Here is a 19,709-nt window from a genome sequence, read left to right as displayed (position 1 = left end):
TCGTATATTTTTGGGTCTTTCTTTATCTCAAATCTATACGAAAGTTCAATATTATCATTTATGATGGCAGAGCCAACAGTTAGATCGGCAAGAAATTTAGAAGAACTGAACAAAAGCAGCACTAAGTTCTATTCGTTTTATGATGATGAAACAGCTTTGCTCTCTAAAATGCCGATTATACGTAGGGATTTGATATTGAATCAGATAAATTTCAGTTTGTCATATTCACTGGATGTCCCAGATAATTTTGATGAAAATTTGGTGTATTTAGTGACATGTAAATATGCTGAATATTTTGAAAAGACTTCAAGAAATTATCGCAATAATCATCGACTGTTTGATGTGAGATTACTGAGACAAGATTATCAATACTATACTTTAAGGAATGGATTTCCATTCATTAATGAATTCCTATATTTCATCTCAGCATCATTAGAGTCAGGAATACGAAGTTACTGGGCAAAGATGGTTTATTACAACTCATCAGAAAGAATCTATGCGGACAATTCACAAATCAATGAGCAAAAGCAGTTCGTAGAGTTTCAAGACATGAAAATTCCTATAATTTTGATCATTATTGGAAATTTGCTTGCATTTTCTGTGTTTATTTTGGAAAATTTAAGGTTTTACTATGAATGTTTCCTATTCAATAAATTCAATACCTTGCAATCGAATAGTTACACAAAAGATCTAAACAGAAAGAAGAAATTAAACTTGATAAAGTGGAAATTGAAATTTTTAAGAAGAAAATCAAAATTTGACCCAGTAAAGGAAGGAATCGCATCAAGGAAAGAAATTGAACAAATCATGACTAAAACAGAACGAAAACCAAATAAGCAAGCTAAAGTTTTGAACGATGTAAAGTTTGAATCTGGGTTTTGGATGATTTCAAAGCAGATCATCTGGAAACAAAAGAATAATGTAATCAAAGTTCGTCAAGCTGTTACCAAAAAAGCACGTTAAAGTTTCAAAAGTGTGCAGTCTGTGAAAATCGGAAACTCCTTGAGCACGCTACTAGATTTGACAATTGGTGTAGCTCAAGGAGGCGTACTATCAGGACTCCTCTTCAATTTCTATATAAATAGCGTAAATACTATAGAACTCCACTCATCAATTTTCTTATATTGTGATGATTTTTCACTAGTTACATCAGCAGCAAATCCTACTTTACTTAAACAATACATTGAACAGGACTTACGGAAAATATCAGTTTGGCTCAAGTTTCACTATCTTCTTGCAAATGAAAGTAAATCGAAGTACCTTCTATTCCACAACAAGAGACGACAAGAAAACTTTCATGAAACTGCTTTAAATATAAAATTTAATGGTAAAACCATAGAAAGAGTAGAACATACGAAACTATTAGGTCTAGAAATAGATGAAACCCTATCTTTTTCATTTCATATTTATCTATTACAGAAAAAAATAGTATCTTTCATTTTTGCACTCAAAAGAATAAGAAAACTGATATCTGATACCACGGCAATCACACTCTACTATGCGTATATACAATCTAGACTAACTTACATGAACGTGATTTGGGCAGCAATGCCTAAATATCTTATGGAGTCCATTGAAATTATACAAAGAAAAGCCCTTCGTATAGTTCTTTGTAAGGACAATTTATGTAGCAGGCTTGAACTATACTCAGAAAAGATATTACCAGTATCCGCAATGTGTCAGTTTTCTTCAGCTATTTTAACATTTAAATTCATTAACAACTCGGCAAAGTTAAATATTCCACTAGTGCATAATAACCAGATCCATAGACATGCGACGAGGAATAGTAATAATCTAGTAGTGCGGAAGGCCAACACGCAACTTGGTGCAAATAATTTTTTTATTCGAGCTCTATCAGATTTCAACGACATTCCAATCAGCGTCAAGAAATTTGTTAGCATTAATATTTTCAAATCGCATTTAAGAGAGCATCTGTACTTAAAAACTTTATGGTGTGATATGTAATAAGCTTTAATATATTAAAAATAATAATCATTTTGTATAATATAGTTATTAACTAAATACAATAAAACAATCATCTTAAAAAAAAAAAAAAAAAAAAAAAAAAAAAAAAAAAGAAGTAATGAAGCTTAACAGACAACTTTAATAATAAACGACAGTTGCTATATTCCTAACTTCAATCTCGAGTGGACAAACATACGTTATAATTATTGAAAAGTCAGTTTAAGACAGAAATTCATTTGAAAAAGAATACAAAATGAGAATATCACCAATATTACTTGTTCTTTGCTGCATTTGCTTTTCAATTTCCTTGGCAAAAATAAATCCTATATATTACAATTTAGAATGGACAAAGATAACCGAATTTCTAGCAAAAATCATGACCAATAGCCAAACTATGCAAGATAACGGCAAACTGGAATTAACATTCATCTTACTTAATCAGCCACAGTGGAATCAGGAATATGAAGGATTTCAGTATTCATTGAGTAAATATTTAGATGCAAAGATTATGATTACCAGTATGGCAGCAACCAGATTAAAAGCAGGTGTAAAGGGAGACATTGCGATAATTTTAACAACTCCAAATCCTTTAAACTACAAACAGCTAGTGGAAACTGTATTCAATGCCATGTTCGCCAATAGACATACAAAATTCATCATTATGATTAGAAAATGGTATAAGAGTAATGAAATTGCACAGTCATTATGGTCAAGTTTGAGTAATGGTCGATATTTCAATGTTCATGTTGTAATTGAATTTGATATCGGCATATTTGATATTTATCATACAGCAATTGGATATGTAAGAGACATAATTATTATCAGAATAGAAAATAATGACAAATACATGACTTTTAAAGATGTAATCGCTAAGGATAATAGACTACCGATATACATTCTAGCTTTTGATTCATTTCCGTCATCATTCATTAGAGATAATAAGGTATTGGGAGTTGATGGCTATCTTATTGATGAATTCGTGACGAGACTTAACACAACTTATATAAATGTGCATACTGGAGATAAGAATCCAAGCACTTCTCAAATTACTTCCTACATTTTCAAGTCGATCAACATTTGCTTATGCCCACATTATAACTTTAAGACCATTTATGTGGAAACTGTATGGCTTTATGAAATGGACGGTTTTTGTTTGTTGGCACCGCGGAATATTTATGTCAGTTCATATGAGAACTTCTCATCGGGAATGGATCGACCTACAATTATTTTGGCAATTGTATCAACATTTTTGGTATTTGTTTGTTGGAAGGTTATATCCATATGCTCAGAAGAAAGTGTATCGACGATGCAAATATTCTCGGCAGTAATAAGACTAGCCTTCTTTAATGGTGTCCATAACTTGAATCAAATGAGCATAAAAGAGAAATTTCTCATTTTTTCATTCATGCTTGCTTCATTCATTATGTCTAATTTATATGAAAGTTCGATATTGTCCCTTATGATGACTGACACAACAGTTAGATCAGCAAGGAGTGTCGAGGAACTAGACAAGACTGGAACTAAGTTTTATTTATATTTGAACGACGAAAGTCTGTTTCATACAGAATTGCCGAGAGTTCGTAAGGAGTTGATAATGAATGAATTAAACCTGGATAATCCAACAGTTCTAATTAATATGCCAAATGACTACGACGAGAACTTGGTCTACATGGTGACGTGTAAGTTTGCTGAAAATTTTGTAAAATCACCACAAAATCATCGATATGGACGAAGACTGTATGATATTTTAGTATTGACACAAACTTATCAGCATTATACGATACAGAACGGATTCACATATTTAGATGAATTTTCAAGCTTGATCACATACACTCTAGAATCTGGAATACGGAGCTTTTGGACGAAGGAGACTTATCGGCTATCTGGAAATTTTAGTAATGCCATTAAAAATAACGAAAATGCTGAAAGACAATTTATTGAGTTTAGGGATTTAGCAATTCCAATTATTATTCTACTTGTAGGCGCACTTTTATCACTGTTGGAGTTTATTGCTGAACTGGTTTATTATCATTTTAAGCTCGTAAAATTAACAAGATCAGTTGCTCCAGTAAAAATATATCATGTCAGGACGGTTGTAAACCTGCATAAATGGGTGAATAAATACAAGAAATCAAGATCCCTTAAAATGGAAGCAACATTAAGGGCAAAAGAAGAAGTATCTGATGTCATCATGAACACTAAACGGGAAATCATGAAACGTTTGAAATTCCCTGAAGGAAGGCTGAAAGGTGGATTTTTGGTGCCGAAGAAGATTAAGCAGAGAATATGGAGGAGAGTAAATAAGGTTGCTCCAAAGCGGAGAAGAATTAGTGCAGCTGGAGTTTAAAAGGTATTGTCTTCAGTTTTATGTTGATCCTTGTCATATCAACCACAGTATATTATGATTGGAAGATTGGTTTTTGGTGGGAATCGAACCCACGTATCTATAAATGAATGAAAAGGATATCCGGTATGTTGCTTTACCACTCGACCAGAAAGGCATTACTCTTGTATCGCGGAAACGCTAATATATTGTATGATATCCCAGATTCCACTCTGCACACTATCTGAAAAAATAGGGTTCGCCCAGATGCGCAGGCCTGCAGTTTCTATTGTTCTAGATGCGCATCCAGATGCGCATCCAATTGCATCCAACTGCATCCATCTGAACTTTTTGTATGGAAATTTTTTTCTTAAAAAATGATGAAAAATTGCATTTTTGAGAGTATTTCACCGTCTTAATTGAGAAACTAAATCAAAAATAACATTTTCTACGATATTCTAACTTTATTTTTAAAAAATTAAAAAAATGTAATTTTCTAGTGTTTTTCATCATTATATATGAAAATTAAGGGAAAACTAGCATTTTCCAAGATTATTCATTATTATAATATGTGACTTCATGTGAAAAATTGTCATTTTCAGAGTTTTTAAAGTATTTGGTTAAATTTTCAGATGCACTTGGATGCGCATCCAGATGCGCAGGCCTGCTGCAGGCCTGCAGTTTTCTGCATCTCTGCATCTATCTGCATCTAATTTTGGCGAACCCTATGAAAAAAAAATATGCTTACCAAATTGTTCCTAGAATTAGACATAGCTTGCATAATAGAACAAGTCAATTAATCGATCCCCAGGCCGACATGGTTATGACTTGTTGCAAGAATAGGTTTGAATCGGGTACCATGCCGGAATTAACCCCTTCTGGTGTTGGATTTGAATCGATTAACCGACTTGTGCTATTCAGATAGTGACATTGACATTAATGATGCAGAGGATTAATCAATCCTAAAGAATTTAAAAAAAATTTATTTTTTTTTTACAATTTTTATTAATTTTTAATTTTATTCTTGAGCATTTCAATAAAAATTTTCATAAAACAAAATATAGTTGGAAGCTTTATACACAAGAATATGATATTTTATGTCATCAGCATTAAATAACTATCATAATATGTAGTAATAATGTAAGTAGAAAAAAAATGTCAGACTTATTTAATGAAAATTAAATGTAAATTCTTAGCTGCTATAATGATTTTTTTTTCTCATGATTTTTCTTGAAATTGGATAAAGGTTAATTAATGAAAATGTTGGATAGAAAATAAATGAATGTGAATTTCAAATATCAATGAAATGACTAAAATAAAGCAATAATAATGAAAAAGTTTAAAATCTCAAAAAAAGAAGCAACATTTATAAACTAAGAAATAAAATATGTTATAAAAAAGTTCTGGCATGAATCAAGAGGATTGTTCTGCTAAAAATTAGTAATGGGGATAATGAATGGATAATCCTATTTACATAATAAAGATAATGAAATAATTAATTATGTCACGTGTGTGAACTATTTTGCAATATTAATTTGTTGGTTTTTGGAATTTGAAAATTTAACGGATTTAAGAAATTTAAATTTAGGGTAAAAAATATAATTTCTTGCGCAAAATGCAGTTGAAATTTTTAAATGCTCATAACTTTTGAACGGAAGCATGAATTTTACCAAACAATGTTTAAAAAAATACGAATTCAGTGAATTTTCAGATTCCGTAAGAAAAATATTTTTTGGACGCTCCATTGCTTCAAAAATCGATCATTTATACTGAATATAATTTCTTGCGCAAAAAATATAATTTCTTGCGCAAAAATATATAATTTCTTGCGCAATTTTGGACAAGTAGGCGATTGATTTTGACCACACAAAACTTCAATTTTCGGACGATTTACCCTCCTTTCTTACGTTGTTTTGCTTCCAAATGGTTTGAGGATGGTTCTGGATTATTTTAAAAATAATTCAGAGGTTGAAAAGGCGAAAAATTACCAAAACAAAATTTTCAAATTTACATGTGCAATTTCGGACAAGTAGGCTAGCACAAAAAAATTTTGTTGTGATAATTTTTTCGCAATTTCAGCCTCAGAAATATTTTAAAATGATCAAGAAGCATCCTAAAACTTTTTGGAAGGAAGACAGCGTCGTAAAAGAGGGTAAATCATCAGAAAATTGATGTTTTGTGCCGTCAAATTGAATCGCCTACTTGTCCAAAATTGCGCAAGAAATTATATTTTTTTGCGCAAGAAATTATATTCAGTATAAATGATCGTTTTTTGAAGCAATGGAGCATCCTAAAAATATTTTTCTCACGGAATCTGAAAATTCACGAAATTCGTATTTTTTTAACCGATTTTGGTGTCAGCAGAGTTTATCGTTAAGAAGGCATAAGCATTTAAAAATTTCATGTCAGAAAAAAAATTTTTTTTTGGTGAATTTGTTCGCGCAAGAAATTATATAACGCAAGAAATTATATTTTTTACCCTAACGGTTTTGAAAAATTCAAATTTTGATCAATTTAATTTTTTCAATCAAAACAATCAGTGAAATTCTTAAAAATTCTTCAAAAATCTCCAATTTCACTTCATTTAAAGTGTTAAATCATCAAAAATCAACAGATTAACATCCAATCAACACACATAAAAGCAACAATCAATCTAAAAGGATAGAACTAATAAAAGGTAAGTATAATATCTTGATAATACAGTTTCATCAGCATAAATTCTCAATAATCACATAACAAAAATTAAAATTGTGATGCATATGGCTCTTGCTTAATCATTTTAATCATCATTCGTCATCCATTATTTATTTACTTTCTACCCCAACGTGATGCGAGAGAATAAAGTGACCTAAGTAGCTCTAAAGCACGCGCATCAGCTTTCTTGTTCTCAAGTTCATTTGATGGCTCACTTTGATATTCACTATTTGATCCTAAACTCTTTTGATATCTAACTTTTTCTGTATTTCCTCTAGTATTTGATGCTTTTGGCCTAAATCTAGGACTTGAGTCTGTTAATCTGTTATTACTGTCAAGTGTTGGTAGCTTTGTTGTTGGTAATGTTGTTACTATTGATGTTGTTGTTGTTGGCAATTCTGTAGTTGTTGGAATCTCTTGTTCCGTTGTTGGTGATTGATAATCTATTGTTGTATATTCATTGACACTTGATTGGGGTATGAAATAAGTTGTTTGTTCTAATGGCAACGATGTAGCTTCTAATTCTTCATATTCTTTACTAACACTTTCGGAACTTGTGTATTTCTCATGATTTGGACTTCTGTATGTTGTGATTGGAATTGGTGCAAGTGTTGTCGTTCTTAAGCTCTTTTCTCGTCTTGTATTAATTATTCTAATTTCACTTCTATCTTGTTCATTGTCCATTCCAATGAGTGCATTCAACAAAGCAGTTCTTGATGCTTCAAGTGTCTTATTGTGATCATCGCCATCGCAAGTTTGTATCAATAACAAAATCAATCGTCTAACCGTCCTATTTTCATCAGCTTTCTTCATAACATTCATCAAGTGACTTACTTGTGTCTCATTTAAATTACCAAACATCTCGTTTGCCCTCTTCTGCATTGGCTCAATTATGGTCGTCTCATCATCATTGAAACGTATATTAAGTGGCGTTGTTTCAATTGAAGATTTTCCGCGTCGTTGATTAAGTGTGGTTGATGTCGATGATGCCGTGACTGCAAATGATGTTTGATCTATTTCCTCTGTACTTGTGAGTAATTCATTTCTGGGAAGGTAAGTATTTGGTGATGGTGTTATTAAGTCTTCATCAGATTCCATCAGACCGTCATTAATTGTTAATGGATCTAAAAATACAGAGTAGGATACTGTTGTTTTTGAGTCGGTATTAATGATTCCATTATCCGGTAATGTTGTCTTTAATGTTTCAGCATATGAAGTTGTTGTGGTTGGATAGTCAGTCGTGGTAGTATCAGGAACTTCTGTTGTTGTTTTTGGCACATTCTTGGTAACAAAGTGTCCACGAATTGATGTCGTTTGTGGAATTTCCGTTGTAGTATCGATTTTTTCACCATAATTTGTAGTTCCAAGTAGGAATTCTTCATTGTAACTCAAATAATCGTTGTATGTCTTCGATTTTTTCTTTTCATCAGAATAAATATTGTTTCTACTCGACACGAATGACTGACTCTGTGCATGTTGCAAGTGCTCATCAGTTTCCTCATTTGGCAATTGTAGACCGTTGCTTGGTGTATTTAAGATTATTTCTGTTCCATTTATGTCATATGGCGGTAATAATTCTGGATAAATTGTTGGATATTCATTTAATTCGACTCTTGGATCGATCGTGGTTGTGATTTCATCGCCCCATCTTAGTGGAACTGCTTGTGTATCAGCTAGTGATGTTGGGAATGGATCATTAATTGGTGTGCTGTTTTCTGGCTTGACTCCAAATCCATATGGCGCTAATTTGCTCTTATTTCCTCGATCTTCTGGGAAGTAGCTTGTATCGTCGTTTTCTTTGCTGTCGTCAAGTGAATATTTCACATTTCCATCAAGATTTCTGTTGATTTCACCAGCTGGAAGGCTTAAAATGTCATCAAATTGCTTGGCTGTTCTTGAGTTGGCATTTTTCTCGAGATTTTCAGTCACTAGTCTAGATGCTGGAGTCTTATCAGCTAAGTTTGATGATGCTGGTGGAAGTGTCTCAGGATATGATGTTGTAGTTATAGAGCTTGAATCAGTGCTAAAAAGAATCTCATTATTTTCTGTTGTTGTCTCTTCTTCTTGTGATTTTGGCGGTACTGTGACGTCTGAATAGTCAAAAATTTCTAAATCTTCTGGTTTTCCGGTTGTTGCTGTTTGTCTTGGATGATTGTAAGCTGATTCTTGTCTAACGAATTCCTTCTCGCCTGGGAATCTTGGAATCTCGTTGAATTCTACATTTGGTGGTTCCGTTGGTCTAATTTCCGATAAAATCTTTCTAAACTGTTCTGGATCTTGAAGATATGCTGACAATGCATGAGTAAAGACTTGTGCAATTTCACGAAGTTGTGGAGTTCCAGCTGCTGATAAAATTGGATGTTTTGAGTGCTGTCCTTCAAGATCATTATCGACATCTTGTGAGTATTTTGTGGTTGTGGATGTTGTGAATGGGAATGCTGTTGGTGCTTCTGTTGATCTTTCATCTGGGAACAGTGACTCATACTTAGTTTGCGTCTTGTTACTCAGGAATATAGAGCTGATTCCATTAAGTTGTGCTGCTTGTTCCTTTGTCATTCTCTTTGTGTTATTAACATCAGTATTGGCAAAGTATAAAGCAAGTGAATGCAATGCATTTGGTCCAGATGATGGTGGAACTTCAAAACCTAATCTTTGTCCCATATATCGTTCAGCTTCTGTCGGTATAACATCTTCCATATCCAATTCCTTTAATGATTCCATCATTTCAAGTGCATGCTTAACAATATCCGAATTTGTTGGTTTTGTGGAAGTTTCTGGCTCAATTGTTGTGACTGTCGTTGGTGGATTTTCAGTAGTTGTAATTTTAGCTGTTGTAGTTTGAACACTTGGTATTGTTGGCGTGTAAAATGGCGTTTCTTTTGTTTTACTGTTTGGTTTGCGTGCTGTTGTATAAGTATTAATTTTCTGGGAATCATAACCCGGGGTTGTTGATTTAAGATTATTATTGTTATTTACTACTGTTTGCACTCTACTTCTCACGGATTCAGTTTTTTCAGCGACTGCCTTAATACTTGACGCATACGTTGTACTTCCTCTTCGTGATGTCGTGGATGATGAAGATGCTGTTGACTTTGCTGGTTGTGGTTTTTGTGTTGTCGATGTTGTTGTTAAAATTTGATCTAAACTTTTGCCGACTCCTGGTTTTCTTGTTGTTGTTGTCTCGAATGATGCGATTGTTGTTGCAAGCAGTTCTGTTTCTGGTTCAGCTACTCTTATGCTGAATGGTTGTGGTTCTTGGAGGAATGGTTTCTTAATGTTTTCTGCTCTTCCGTTTTGTTGACCTTTTGGATAGTTGTAACCTTGTTGAGGTGGTAAGTAGGAATAGCCAGTAGGTGGTGGATAGTCGTAACCTTTTTGTTCAGGTGCAGGATATGCATATCCATTTCCATTCTTATCATTATTACCGATATTATTCTTATTGTTAACAAATGATGATGTCTCTGCTGTTTCCTGAATTTCTCTAGGTTCCTTGTCCTTATTCTTGTTATTCCTTCGGTTGTATAAAATTTCAGATGCATCTAAATTATCTTTTTGTTTATTTGCATCATCAGTTCCATCATTATTATCCATTCTTTTGCTTAACTTTGATGGTGCTCGAAATGCACGACCTTGTGGCAAACGTACCGTTGGCTTTTGAATAGATTCTGCAGCACGAGCATCGTTACGGAAAAAAACTTCGCCGGATGTACCGAACCCTACTAAATCGCTTTGCACAACATGACGCAATTTTTGTGATTGCTGACGTAATCTTTGTGCACGTTGTAGTTGCTCTGAGCTCTCAGCATAATGATCCGGTGCCGCATTACAATCAACTTTAAACCACCAATCACATATCTAGAAGAAGAGAAAAAATGATATTGAGTGTTTACATCCATTAGCAAGTAATACATCGATCGGAAATGGCATGAAATTGGTAATTTTATTGAAATCATTATCCATGTTGTTGTTGTTTTTCTTGCCTTCTTCTCATCATATCATGCGATACTCACCAAATCAATTTGTCTAAAAATTGTGCCATTTGGACAGAGAAATGAAATTTTACGCCCTTCATCGCATATGTGAAAAACCTGTTATTTTTGAGACAGTACATAAAGACATTTGCATGCAATTTATATATTAGATAAATCCCAGACCATTACATAATACGAAATTACCTGACACGATGTATCTAAATCTGCAAAATATCCATTACCAAAATTTCGGCAATCAAAATTCGTCTTGGGAATTGATGGCATAACGGGGAAGTCGATGCCAGGTCGACCGAGAACTCCTTGATAAATTTCCGGATCATTTCCGTACGATGGTTGAACGTCTGGGTCATTTGTGAATCGTTTCCTTAGCTTTGTCTCATGACTTGCATTCTCATCATCAAAATATTCCTCAAATCTTGCAGCTCCTGTTCGCTGAGCGACAACTTTGGGTGATGTTTTTGATCTCTAAAATGATAAAAGTTAGTTTTTTGTGAGAATGTGCTTTTAAATTGTTTAATTTTCACAAAAACTCATGGAAATCCTTGAATATTAATTTAACGACAATTTTAAATTTGAATTTTAACCTAAACATTCAATGAAGCTTTAAAATTGAATAAAAAGTCAACAAAACAATCAAATTAAACATTTTTGCAGGAATTTGCTGTCCAAATTCATAAGTTTTTCAAATATCCATTATGTAATTGAACCATAAACGTGTACATGTCATCAATTACTCATCCAGCAGAAGTGAATGTGTAAAAAAATATCAAAATAGAATTGTCATGATGTAAAGAATGGATATAGGAAAGCAATACTACAATTAAAACAAGTAATTATTTCACAATTTGATTTTAAATTAAGTTCAATTGCAGTCTCACATTCATCGAAGGTATTATTTCTCTCACTTCGAGGTCGATGGGGTAATAAAAACTGATTTTTGAATGGAAAAAAATGTAGAGCATATGAATGTACAAGTAGTGTAATTGGTCTCATTTAATTACAATTACAAACGTTTTCTGCTACATTAATTCTTTTCTCATCTCATCTCTTCTTTTTTTGTCTGTAGAAGGAGTCTTTTTGTCTTGTCAAAATCGAACAAGCGAGCCTCCCATCGTGAGGCAAATCACATCAATGTATAGCATCTATGCAGTCGAGCAGAAGTGAATTAATTGCTCTTGAACCATTAAGGAAATAATTTGTATTCTTCACTATTTCTTCTTTCTAATTCCATTCTCGTTTTATGTTATTCAGCCATGATAGTCATCACAAAATGTTCTTTCACAATATCAACAATAACAAATGGAAGTCTTAAATGTCTATGGATAAATTTGTGGTGCCATCATTTCGCAATATTCAACTCCTCAATTAAATACAATTGTTTGTTATACATTTAAATGGCGGGATAGATGGATGTCGGTAAGTAATCAGATGATGTCTGAGAGCAATTTTATACCATTTTTGGAGTTAATTTGTTATAATATGCCATAGCTAGCGTCACTGCTAAATTGCCATTTGTCCATCGCAAGAGATTTGAGATGAAAATTACAACAATATGAAGAGTAATAGCAGTAGACAGGCACAGAAGAGAAAGAGGTGCACAATGGAGTTGCTGAGTAATCGAATGAATTAATCATCAGCATTCTCTTCTGTTTACCTAAGAAGAAGTCGGTGGAAAAACACTTTTAAAACAATAGAGAAATTTTCTTCTTCTCCCATTACTTCATATTTGCCTGCATACCAAGCATATATGTATCAAATGCACACATACAGTTTACCTTTTAGCACGATGATCTCTTCATTTCAATTTTCATTACTTTACATTTCATTCAAAATCATCAAAATGTGAGAGAAAGAAGTTATGATTACATTCGTGATGAAAAAGTATTCAACTTCTCATTTCTTTAATGGCATTATGCATGTTCCGCACATTTTTTTCACTTCATAATCTTTTTTTTTTCATTTCTTCTTTTGTCGAGACTTTTAAGCTTCTCTTTTCCGCCGACATTGCTACTGATGTTTTTTTTCTTCATTCGCATTCTATTTTGAGTATAATAAATTTAAATATGATTTCACACACCCGCACATATCGTGCATGATGGCAATTAGCTTCAGCATTTTGTAGTGGTCGGCTTGAATGCAATATGAGACATGCAATTGATCAATGAAAGTTGGTATGGATAATACAATGTAAGTATTGACGTTTTTGGGAAGGAATAGGACAGTTTTGTGCAAACTATATGCTGCGGTGCAGTAATGTGACGTAGAACTAGCTTAGTTGTGCCAGGAATAGAACTGCAATAGGATATTGTAGTGGCTTTAATAAGGAGTTTGCATTGGTATTCATGAAAGGCTCACTGCGAAGAATTGATCAAAAATCCAAACTCAGAATATCTTGACTATGGCTTGATGGCAGATTAGATGATATCCGGCATCAGACATGGAGTCAAGTCGACATTGAGCTGGGCATACGGGCATACGCCGTGTGCATTCCGAGATTCTAGTATTCAAAGAGACTTGCAATCAGAGCATTTGGTATTGGTAATTTTCAGACGGATGTCAGCGATAGAGCCAACTTTAGGCACATTCTGAGGGAGGCCATGGATCACATTTGATATCTACAGCCAGGAAAGTAAGTAAGTAAGTTCAATCAGAGTGCAATTTCAAATGGAACCGAGTATACTTTTCCTTATAAAATCCGATTAGACTTTGAGCTGTAACTGAATTACCTCAAATTTCCATTAAAATAGATTTCCTTCAGCCAAAGAAAACAATTAATCTACATAATCTGCATATTACGGCATTAAGCTTTACATTTCATATCCCAGCGCCCTACGAGATCAAAAATAAAGATACCGAACATACTCAATATCAATTATATCCACATGGTAGCACGCAAATCAAGTCAAAACAAAAGAAAATGCATTGACTATTACGAGTAGATAATACCAAATCAGTTAAAATTACCTCTCGAAGTTAATTAATCAAAATTGAAATTTCAACAATTGAAATATTTAGCATGCTATGAACCTATAAGTACCTTGTATGTGCACATCATAAGAGATAAAAATCATCATCGACATCATAATAATAATGCTTTTTTGTTGTTAGAGAAGTAATATGTACTTAGAGAATATTTTTCAACCTTCTTTTTTTATTATTTTCATATTTTTTAAAGAAAAACAACGCATTGTATTCAAATTTATTTCATTTCTCTCTCTCTCCATGTGGGTATCTAAGTATCTACGTCGATTGCATTTATGAAGATCATACTTATGCTAATTATGTCTAGTATTAATATGATGTAATTGCACTGCGATTTGGTAGGTAGCTTTTAAGAGTATTATGTAGTTATATTTAGGGTATGTCTAGGAATCACGGTAGGATAACATTGGATGTTTTTGACTAAATGTGTGGCAAAATATGGACAGTCTAGCAATAATGATATCCTTTATTCGGATTTGACGTGGAGCTGACCCTGTGTTGACATGACAGTGTCTATCCAAAAGGTCAATCTAAATTGGAGAAGATCCTTAATTCTGACTGCTTACTCAGAAAGAATACGACGTTACAATACCGGAATATTTGTCCTCAGATTGACTTGACATTGATCTGAGGTCAAATTTCATCAAATTTGGACTAGAAACAGAGTCACACTTGCCTGAGTTTGATATTTCGATCATTTCTATGGTCTCCTTATGCTTTCTAGTTTACTTGTAGATTCCAAAAGGAGAACACAGATCTGTAGTAAGGTTTGACAATTGCATGCAATTGATCTGGAGTAGGGTTCAACAGTTGCATGTAACAGATCTAAAGTAGAGTTGGACAACTACATTCAATCCTCGCAAAAAGTATGCGCATACTTGCATGCAAATATCGAACCCTAATCTGTAGTCATCCAAAATAAACAATTCGTACCCAAATTGCATCCAGAATGCCTCCTAACAAACCTCATAGACGAATTACCCCAAACTCAAATGACTTACAAAAAAGGTTAATAACTCATATTAAGATAGTAAGTACAGTAAGACCAAGTCAGTAAGTAATAATAATTGAATATTCATAAAACGATTCAAATTGAATTGAAAATGAAATGTGCATAAAATGATGCTAAAAGAAAAACTTTCATTCATTCATATCTTCTATAGTATTCTTTGACAAGCATGCATAATGTAGCATTAATTTATGATGATGGCAATCCCTTCTTCATATTATTATGCATATATCCGGATGACATATGACATTTGCGATGAGCATTCACTTTTATGTACTTATATGGATGGGATATGTAATCTTTACATCACATATCGCACCATATCATCATTTTAATGGCATCCTTAATGGCTTTGCAAGTAAAAAGTATTAAAGCCTTTTCAATTATAAATCATTTGAAATGAAGGAAAATATACAAACAGACATAAATTAAATATCAAGACGTATTAATCAATTGGATTTTTAGAGGAGGATCCGAAAATGGATTGAAATAAAATTAGAAATTGAATAAACATTCATTTGTAGTCGGCCCTTTATCAAAATAATGATTTAATGAAATTATTGTGCTTTCTTTTAAATGCATAATTTACTTCCCATAATATAATGGAATATTTTTTTTATGGATATTATAAATTTTTTGTTTTTATCAAATCTTGTTGCTTTGAATTGCTTGATTTGTGGGCTTTTTTGTGAATCAAGTTGGTTATGTAAGAAAAGGGGATTAATTTTTAGGAGGTTTGAGATTAGTGGAAGGAATTATAGAAGTGTTATAAACTATTATGCAAAAATATATCATTGTAATGTTGGCAATACTTAGTCTTGCTTTTTTACAATTGAAAATCTAAATTTAATGGATAATGGAATAATGGAGTTGGGTAACTTATAGGCTTAGTAGTATAGTCCTTTGGTGGCTGATTATTTTATAGGGGAATTCTCTAAACTGATTCTTCAAATAATCTTGGAGTTAACAGGTTTTTATCTGACTAATCTATCATCTAAATCAAAGAACTCATCGAATGAAACTAAGGGACGAGATATTATCTAACTTGGATACGAGGATTGGCCAGCGGTACCCAGTGATAGAGCTAGTTTTAGACGACAAAATTTGTAGGAATCCGTGAATAGCAAGTTAAGTAAACATGTAGTAATTGTCAGAGCTCGTAGTCGACTCGGTTTTTGTTCGGAAAAGTTCCATATAAAACTGGAGTCGATTTCGAGCTCTAGAAAAAGACTCCTGTTGTCCCTAAAAAAAAACAAACAATTTATCCACTCGGACTATATAAACTCTCAGTTTCGAGTTGATCAAATTCACTCTTATAAAGTTCCCATCTTTCAAAAATTGTGGGTTAAAAGTTTGCCCTCAAATACTCATCTTACTATAGTTATCTATTCAATTCATTAAACAAGTTGAATAGCCTTATTAAACTCGATTTAAAACTCAAATTTTTAACATTTTTCAATCCATTTAAAAATCCAATTCATCAATTTCTCTCTTTAAAATTGATGATACCATTAGATTTGTATTGAATTTCAACGATCACCGATCATTATTCATCCTAATTTGATTTTTAACAATATTTCTGCTTATTTGATCACCAATCAACAAAATCAGACAAAAAACTACAAAAGGTGATGGGTTTGTTAGGAAATAAAACTAAATTGAATGAATATAAACAAAAACTTCATAGCTCACCTTTGCACTGCTACAATGCAGAATGCTGAACAATATGATACCTGTAAAGTAAATAAAAAGACGGAAGAAAGTAAAAACGTTGATGATGAATAAATCATAAAAAAAATAATATAATATTGTGTGCCGCATGTCTATAAAAACATTGAGAGAAGAGAGGAAAGCTTGTAGGCGAGAGAAACTGGAGCGTTTTTTAAAATTTTAATAATTTTTAAACAATGTCGTGTGATTTAAAACAAAAGGTCGGATAGAATAAGAGGTTAGGATGGATAGATTCATAAAAATATGTATAAAAGTTTATGTTTCAATTAAGGAATAGAAAGTTTACAAAAAAAAATCATTTTTTTAATGTACTTTATGAGTTGATTTTTAGAAATTGTTTGTTTGATGTGTTCTAGATGGAACGCGAGGCTGCTGTTTGCTGCTGTTTGTTGTGATCTGGTTGTGAGGACATATTTGAATGTTTTAATTAAACTATTTTAAAATTGCTTATTTTGATTGATATTCTCCAATTTGTTGAACATTTTCTGAGATAGGATTCTTTAATTTGCCTTAAGGTATTCACACATGAAAGAATCCGGAACAATTCAATGTCTGAAGAGATTCTGGGGATTTTTAGGTTAGTTTATTGCCACAAGTGTTTTAAAATTCAACCTAAATTTGAGTTTAACTTAAAATCATAATTTCAAATCTCAACTTAACTTCCATTTGAAGAATATTCACAGCTTGTCACTCAACTCTACACAATTGTCCAAAATTCACACCAAAAAAAATCACCTCCAAAAGCCTTTTTTGATAACTTTACATTTTTTACTCATTTTCCTCCTCAACTCCATAAGTTTCAATATGAAATATTAGAAAATAAATGTAAAAAAGATTAACTCATGTTGTAAATTTCAATCTTTATGATGTCATCAATTATATTTTTTGGTCATTTTCATGAAGAATGGATAGACACATTGTATATTTTTTTTTGCTTTGTGTCTTGAGCCTTTTATGAGTTTTGGCAGTAAAAATGTAGTCATCTATTTATGGTGTTACATTGTTAACGCAAAGTTATAAGTTATAACGATACAGTAACAGCAGAAAAAAGAAGTTATATAACAAACTTCTTGATTTCTCACAGCGAAAATAGATGAATTGTTTCACATCTTTCGACCATTGTGTAATGATGATCATGATGATCATAGAGAAGTAGTAAAAAGTATGTAAATTGTGTGGATATGTATTCACAAAAAAAGAATTTAAAGAGAAATATCAAATAAAAACTTCTTACAACATGATGAAATAGAGTAAAAGGGCAGCATGAAGCATGATCATCATCTTAAATTTCATCATATTTACTAATATCTCATCTTGTTTCAGATGGAACGGAGTTAAATTATTAAAATGAGCATGACGATGGGTTATTGTGAGGTGTTGGAATTGGCATTTTATGATCAGAAGTTGGATAACTTCCAGGAAACCAATTTGTTCATATAATATGACGACTTAAGATACAAAGTAACCAATTTACCAACTGAACTCTGATATTCCCAGATTTATCAAGGATATTTGAGTTACATGAACGACTGGATTGAGATGGAACAATACATTACAGATTTCAATTCATTTTTCGTCTTTAGTTGATCCTGAACTGCATTTTAACTATGCTCGATTACTGTTATTAAGTAATGTTTCGTAATTGTATAATTGTAGTTCAATTAAATGTCTTCTATATAGATTCTATCAATTCACAGCAATGTTTATTCTTCGGAATTCAAAAACAGACTAAATTGTTTACATGATAGGGGACTAACAACTATAAAAAGGGGAAATCAACTAATTATAGTTGCATAAAATTTGAATATAAAATAACTGTTGTTATATTCTCAAGAATTACCTTTAAAGCAACAAAAAGGTGTTAAATAGATCATTTTGCATGCTAATCACCTAAATAGCTCAATCATCTCAATCCATACTTTGTTGTAAAATAAGAAAACATTTCATAATGTTACACTTAATTCAATCAGACTAATTCAATCAATCAATCAGGTAGTCAATCTCATTTTACGCCAATTTTCATGCTCAATATGATCTAATCAGTCATGAAATCTACACGAAATTTTGCTACAATTTGTTTAATTTGTAAAACATAAATAAAAGAAACAAGTTGTAAATGATTTTCACACGAATTGAAGAAATTTTGTATTCTTTACACCAAGCAGAACGCCTTCTTATTAGTTTTATTGCATAAAGAAACACTGAAATGATTTTAAATATGAGAAAATGATATTTTAAAAAAAGAAGAAAATATTGATGAAATATTGTCTATCTTGTAGATTTGATTGAAATTCATATCGCGCAGACACGATCTTGACTTTATTTCAAATTATTCTCTTTGTACATCGAGGAACTTAATGTGGAATCTTTTATGGGAATATTGGATGGTATTTACGTAATATGAAAGAATTTTGAGAAAGTTTGACGGTAACTTTTAAAAATTCACAATGTTAACGGTTTTTGAAAATTTGAATTTTATCGGTTTTTGATAATTTAAAATCTTAACGGATTTAAATATTTTTGAATTTTTAATTGTTAACATTTGAATTTTAGTCAGATTTTCAAAATTTTAATTTTTTTCTTTTGTTAGAAAAATTTAATTTTTAACGGTTTTCTAGAATTCAAATTTTAATTTTTGGCTATTCAAAAAAATTCAAATTTTACGTTTTTTCCTATAAATTATCAAATCTTTTAAAAACCTAAGCTCAACAACTTATCAAAACAATTTACACACAACATGAAATCGCGCCAAAAACAATCTACAAGCACTTTACTACTATAGCACCACTAAACATTGTATTTGTGAATGAAAAATAAAAACTCAGCAGCAGCACGTTTCGGAATCAATAGCATCGTCGGTGGGAACTTTTCACACCGTCAAAAGTATTTTTAAATTTTAATAAAGAAAAAAAAATCTCTAAAATTTAGCAAAAAAAATGCTTCACAATAGAAACTGACTGAGTGAATTTAATGATATATAATTAAATTAAATTTTGTAAGCATAATGACCAGA

At 32.1% G+C, this 19,709-nt stretch overlaps 1 protein-coding gene and 1 long non-coding RNA gene across 5 annotated transcripts in view; one reads left to right on the top strand and one right to left on the bottom strand.

The window, feature by feature from the left end:
- Positions 1 to 5,478: 5,478 nt before the first annotated feature.
- Positions 5,479 to 19,709, bottom strand: part of thw (thawb) — a 35,660-nt gene continuing 21,429 nt past the window's right edge. Inside the window, exons 1-4 of one of the 2 annotated variants that reach the window (XM_070653673.1) lie at positions 16,658 to 16,874; positions 11,158 to 11,439; positions 10,993 to 11,070; positions 5,479 to 10,837 (exon numbers count right to left, since the gene is read on the bottom strand). In XM_070653673.1, the coding sequence (XP_070509774.1) occupies positions 7,097 to 10,837; positions 10,993 to 11,070; positions 11,158 to 11,439; positions 16,658 to 16,786 (4,230 nt within the window). In that variant the 5' untranslated portion in view covers positions 16,787 to 16,874 and the 3' untranslated portion in view covers positions 5,479 to 7,096. Of the gene's footprint in view, positions 10,838 to 10,992; positions 11,071 to 11,157; positions 11,440 to 16,657; positions 16,875 to 19,709 lie in introns of those variants that run through there. The other variant, XM_070653674.1, reaches the window with a different exon arrangement.
- Positions 6,824 to 16,490, top strand: LOC139100902 (uncharacterized). 3 transcript variants are annotated; one of them, XR_011545484.1, is made up of 5 exons: positions 6,824 to 6,965; positions 11,629 to 11,803; positions 12,041 to 12,390; positions 12,463 to 14,986; positions 15,120 to 16,490. It is a non-coding gene; the product is annotated as an uncharacterized lncRNA (long non-coding RNA). The 3 variants fall into 3 exon arrangements; XR_011545482.1 differs by having other exon boundaries at positions 12,463 to 16,490; XR_011545483.1 differs by lacking the exon at positions 11,629 to 11,803 and having other exon boundaries at positions 12,463 to 16,490.

The sequence above is a fragment of the Chironomus tepperi genome, unplaced genomic scaffold (assembly GCF_022539635.2).
Source record: "Chironomus tepperi strain 1889 unplaced genomic scaffold, CSIRO-AGI_Ctep_v1 contig_73, whole genome shotgun sequence".
Taxonomy (NCBI): domain Eukaryota; kingdom Metazoa; phylum Arthropoda; class Insecta; order Diptera; family Chironomidae; genus Chironomus; species Chironomus tepperi.
The sequence above is the reverse complement of the archived record's forward strand: the minus strand, read 5'-3'. Positions and strand labels throughout refer to the sequence as shown.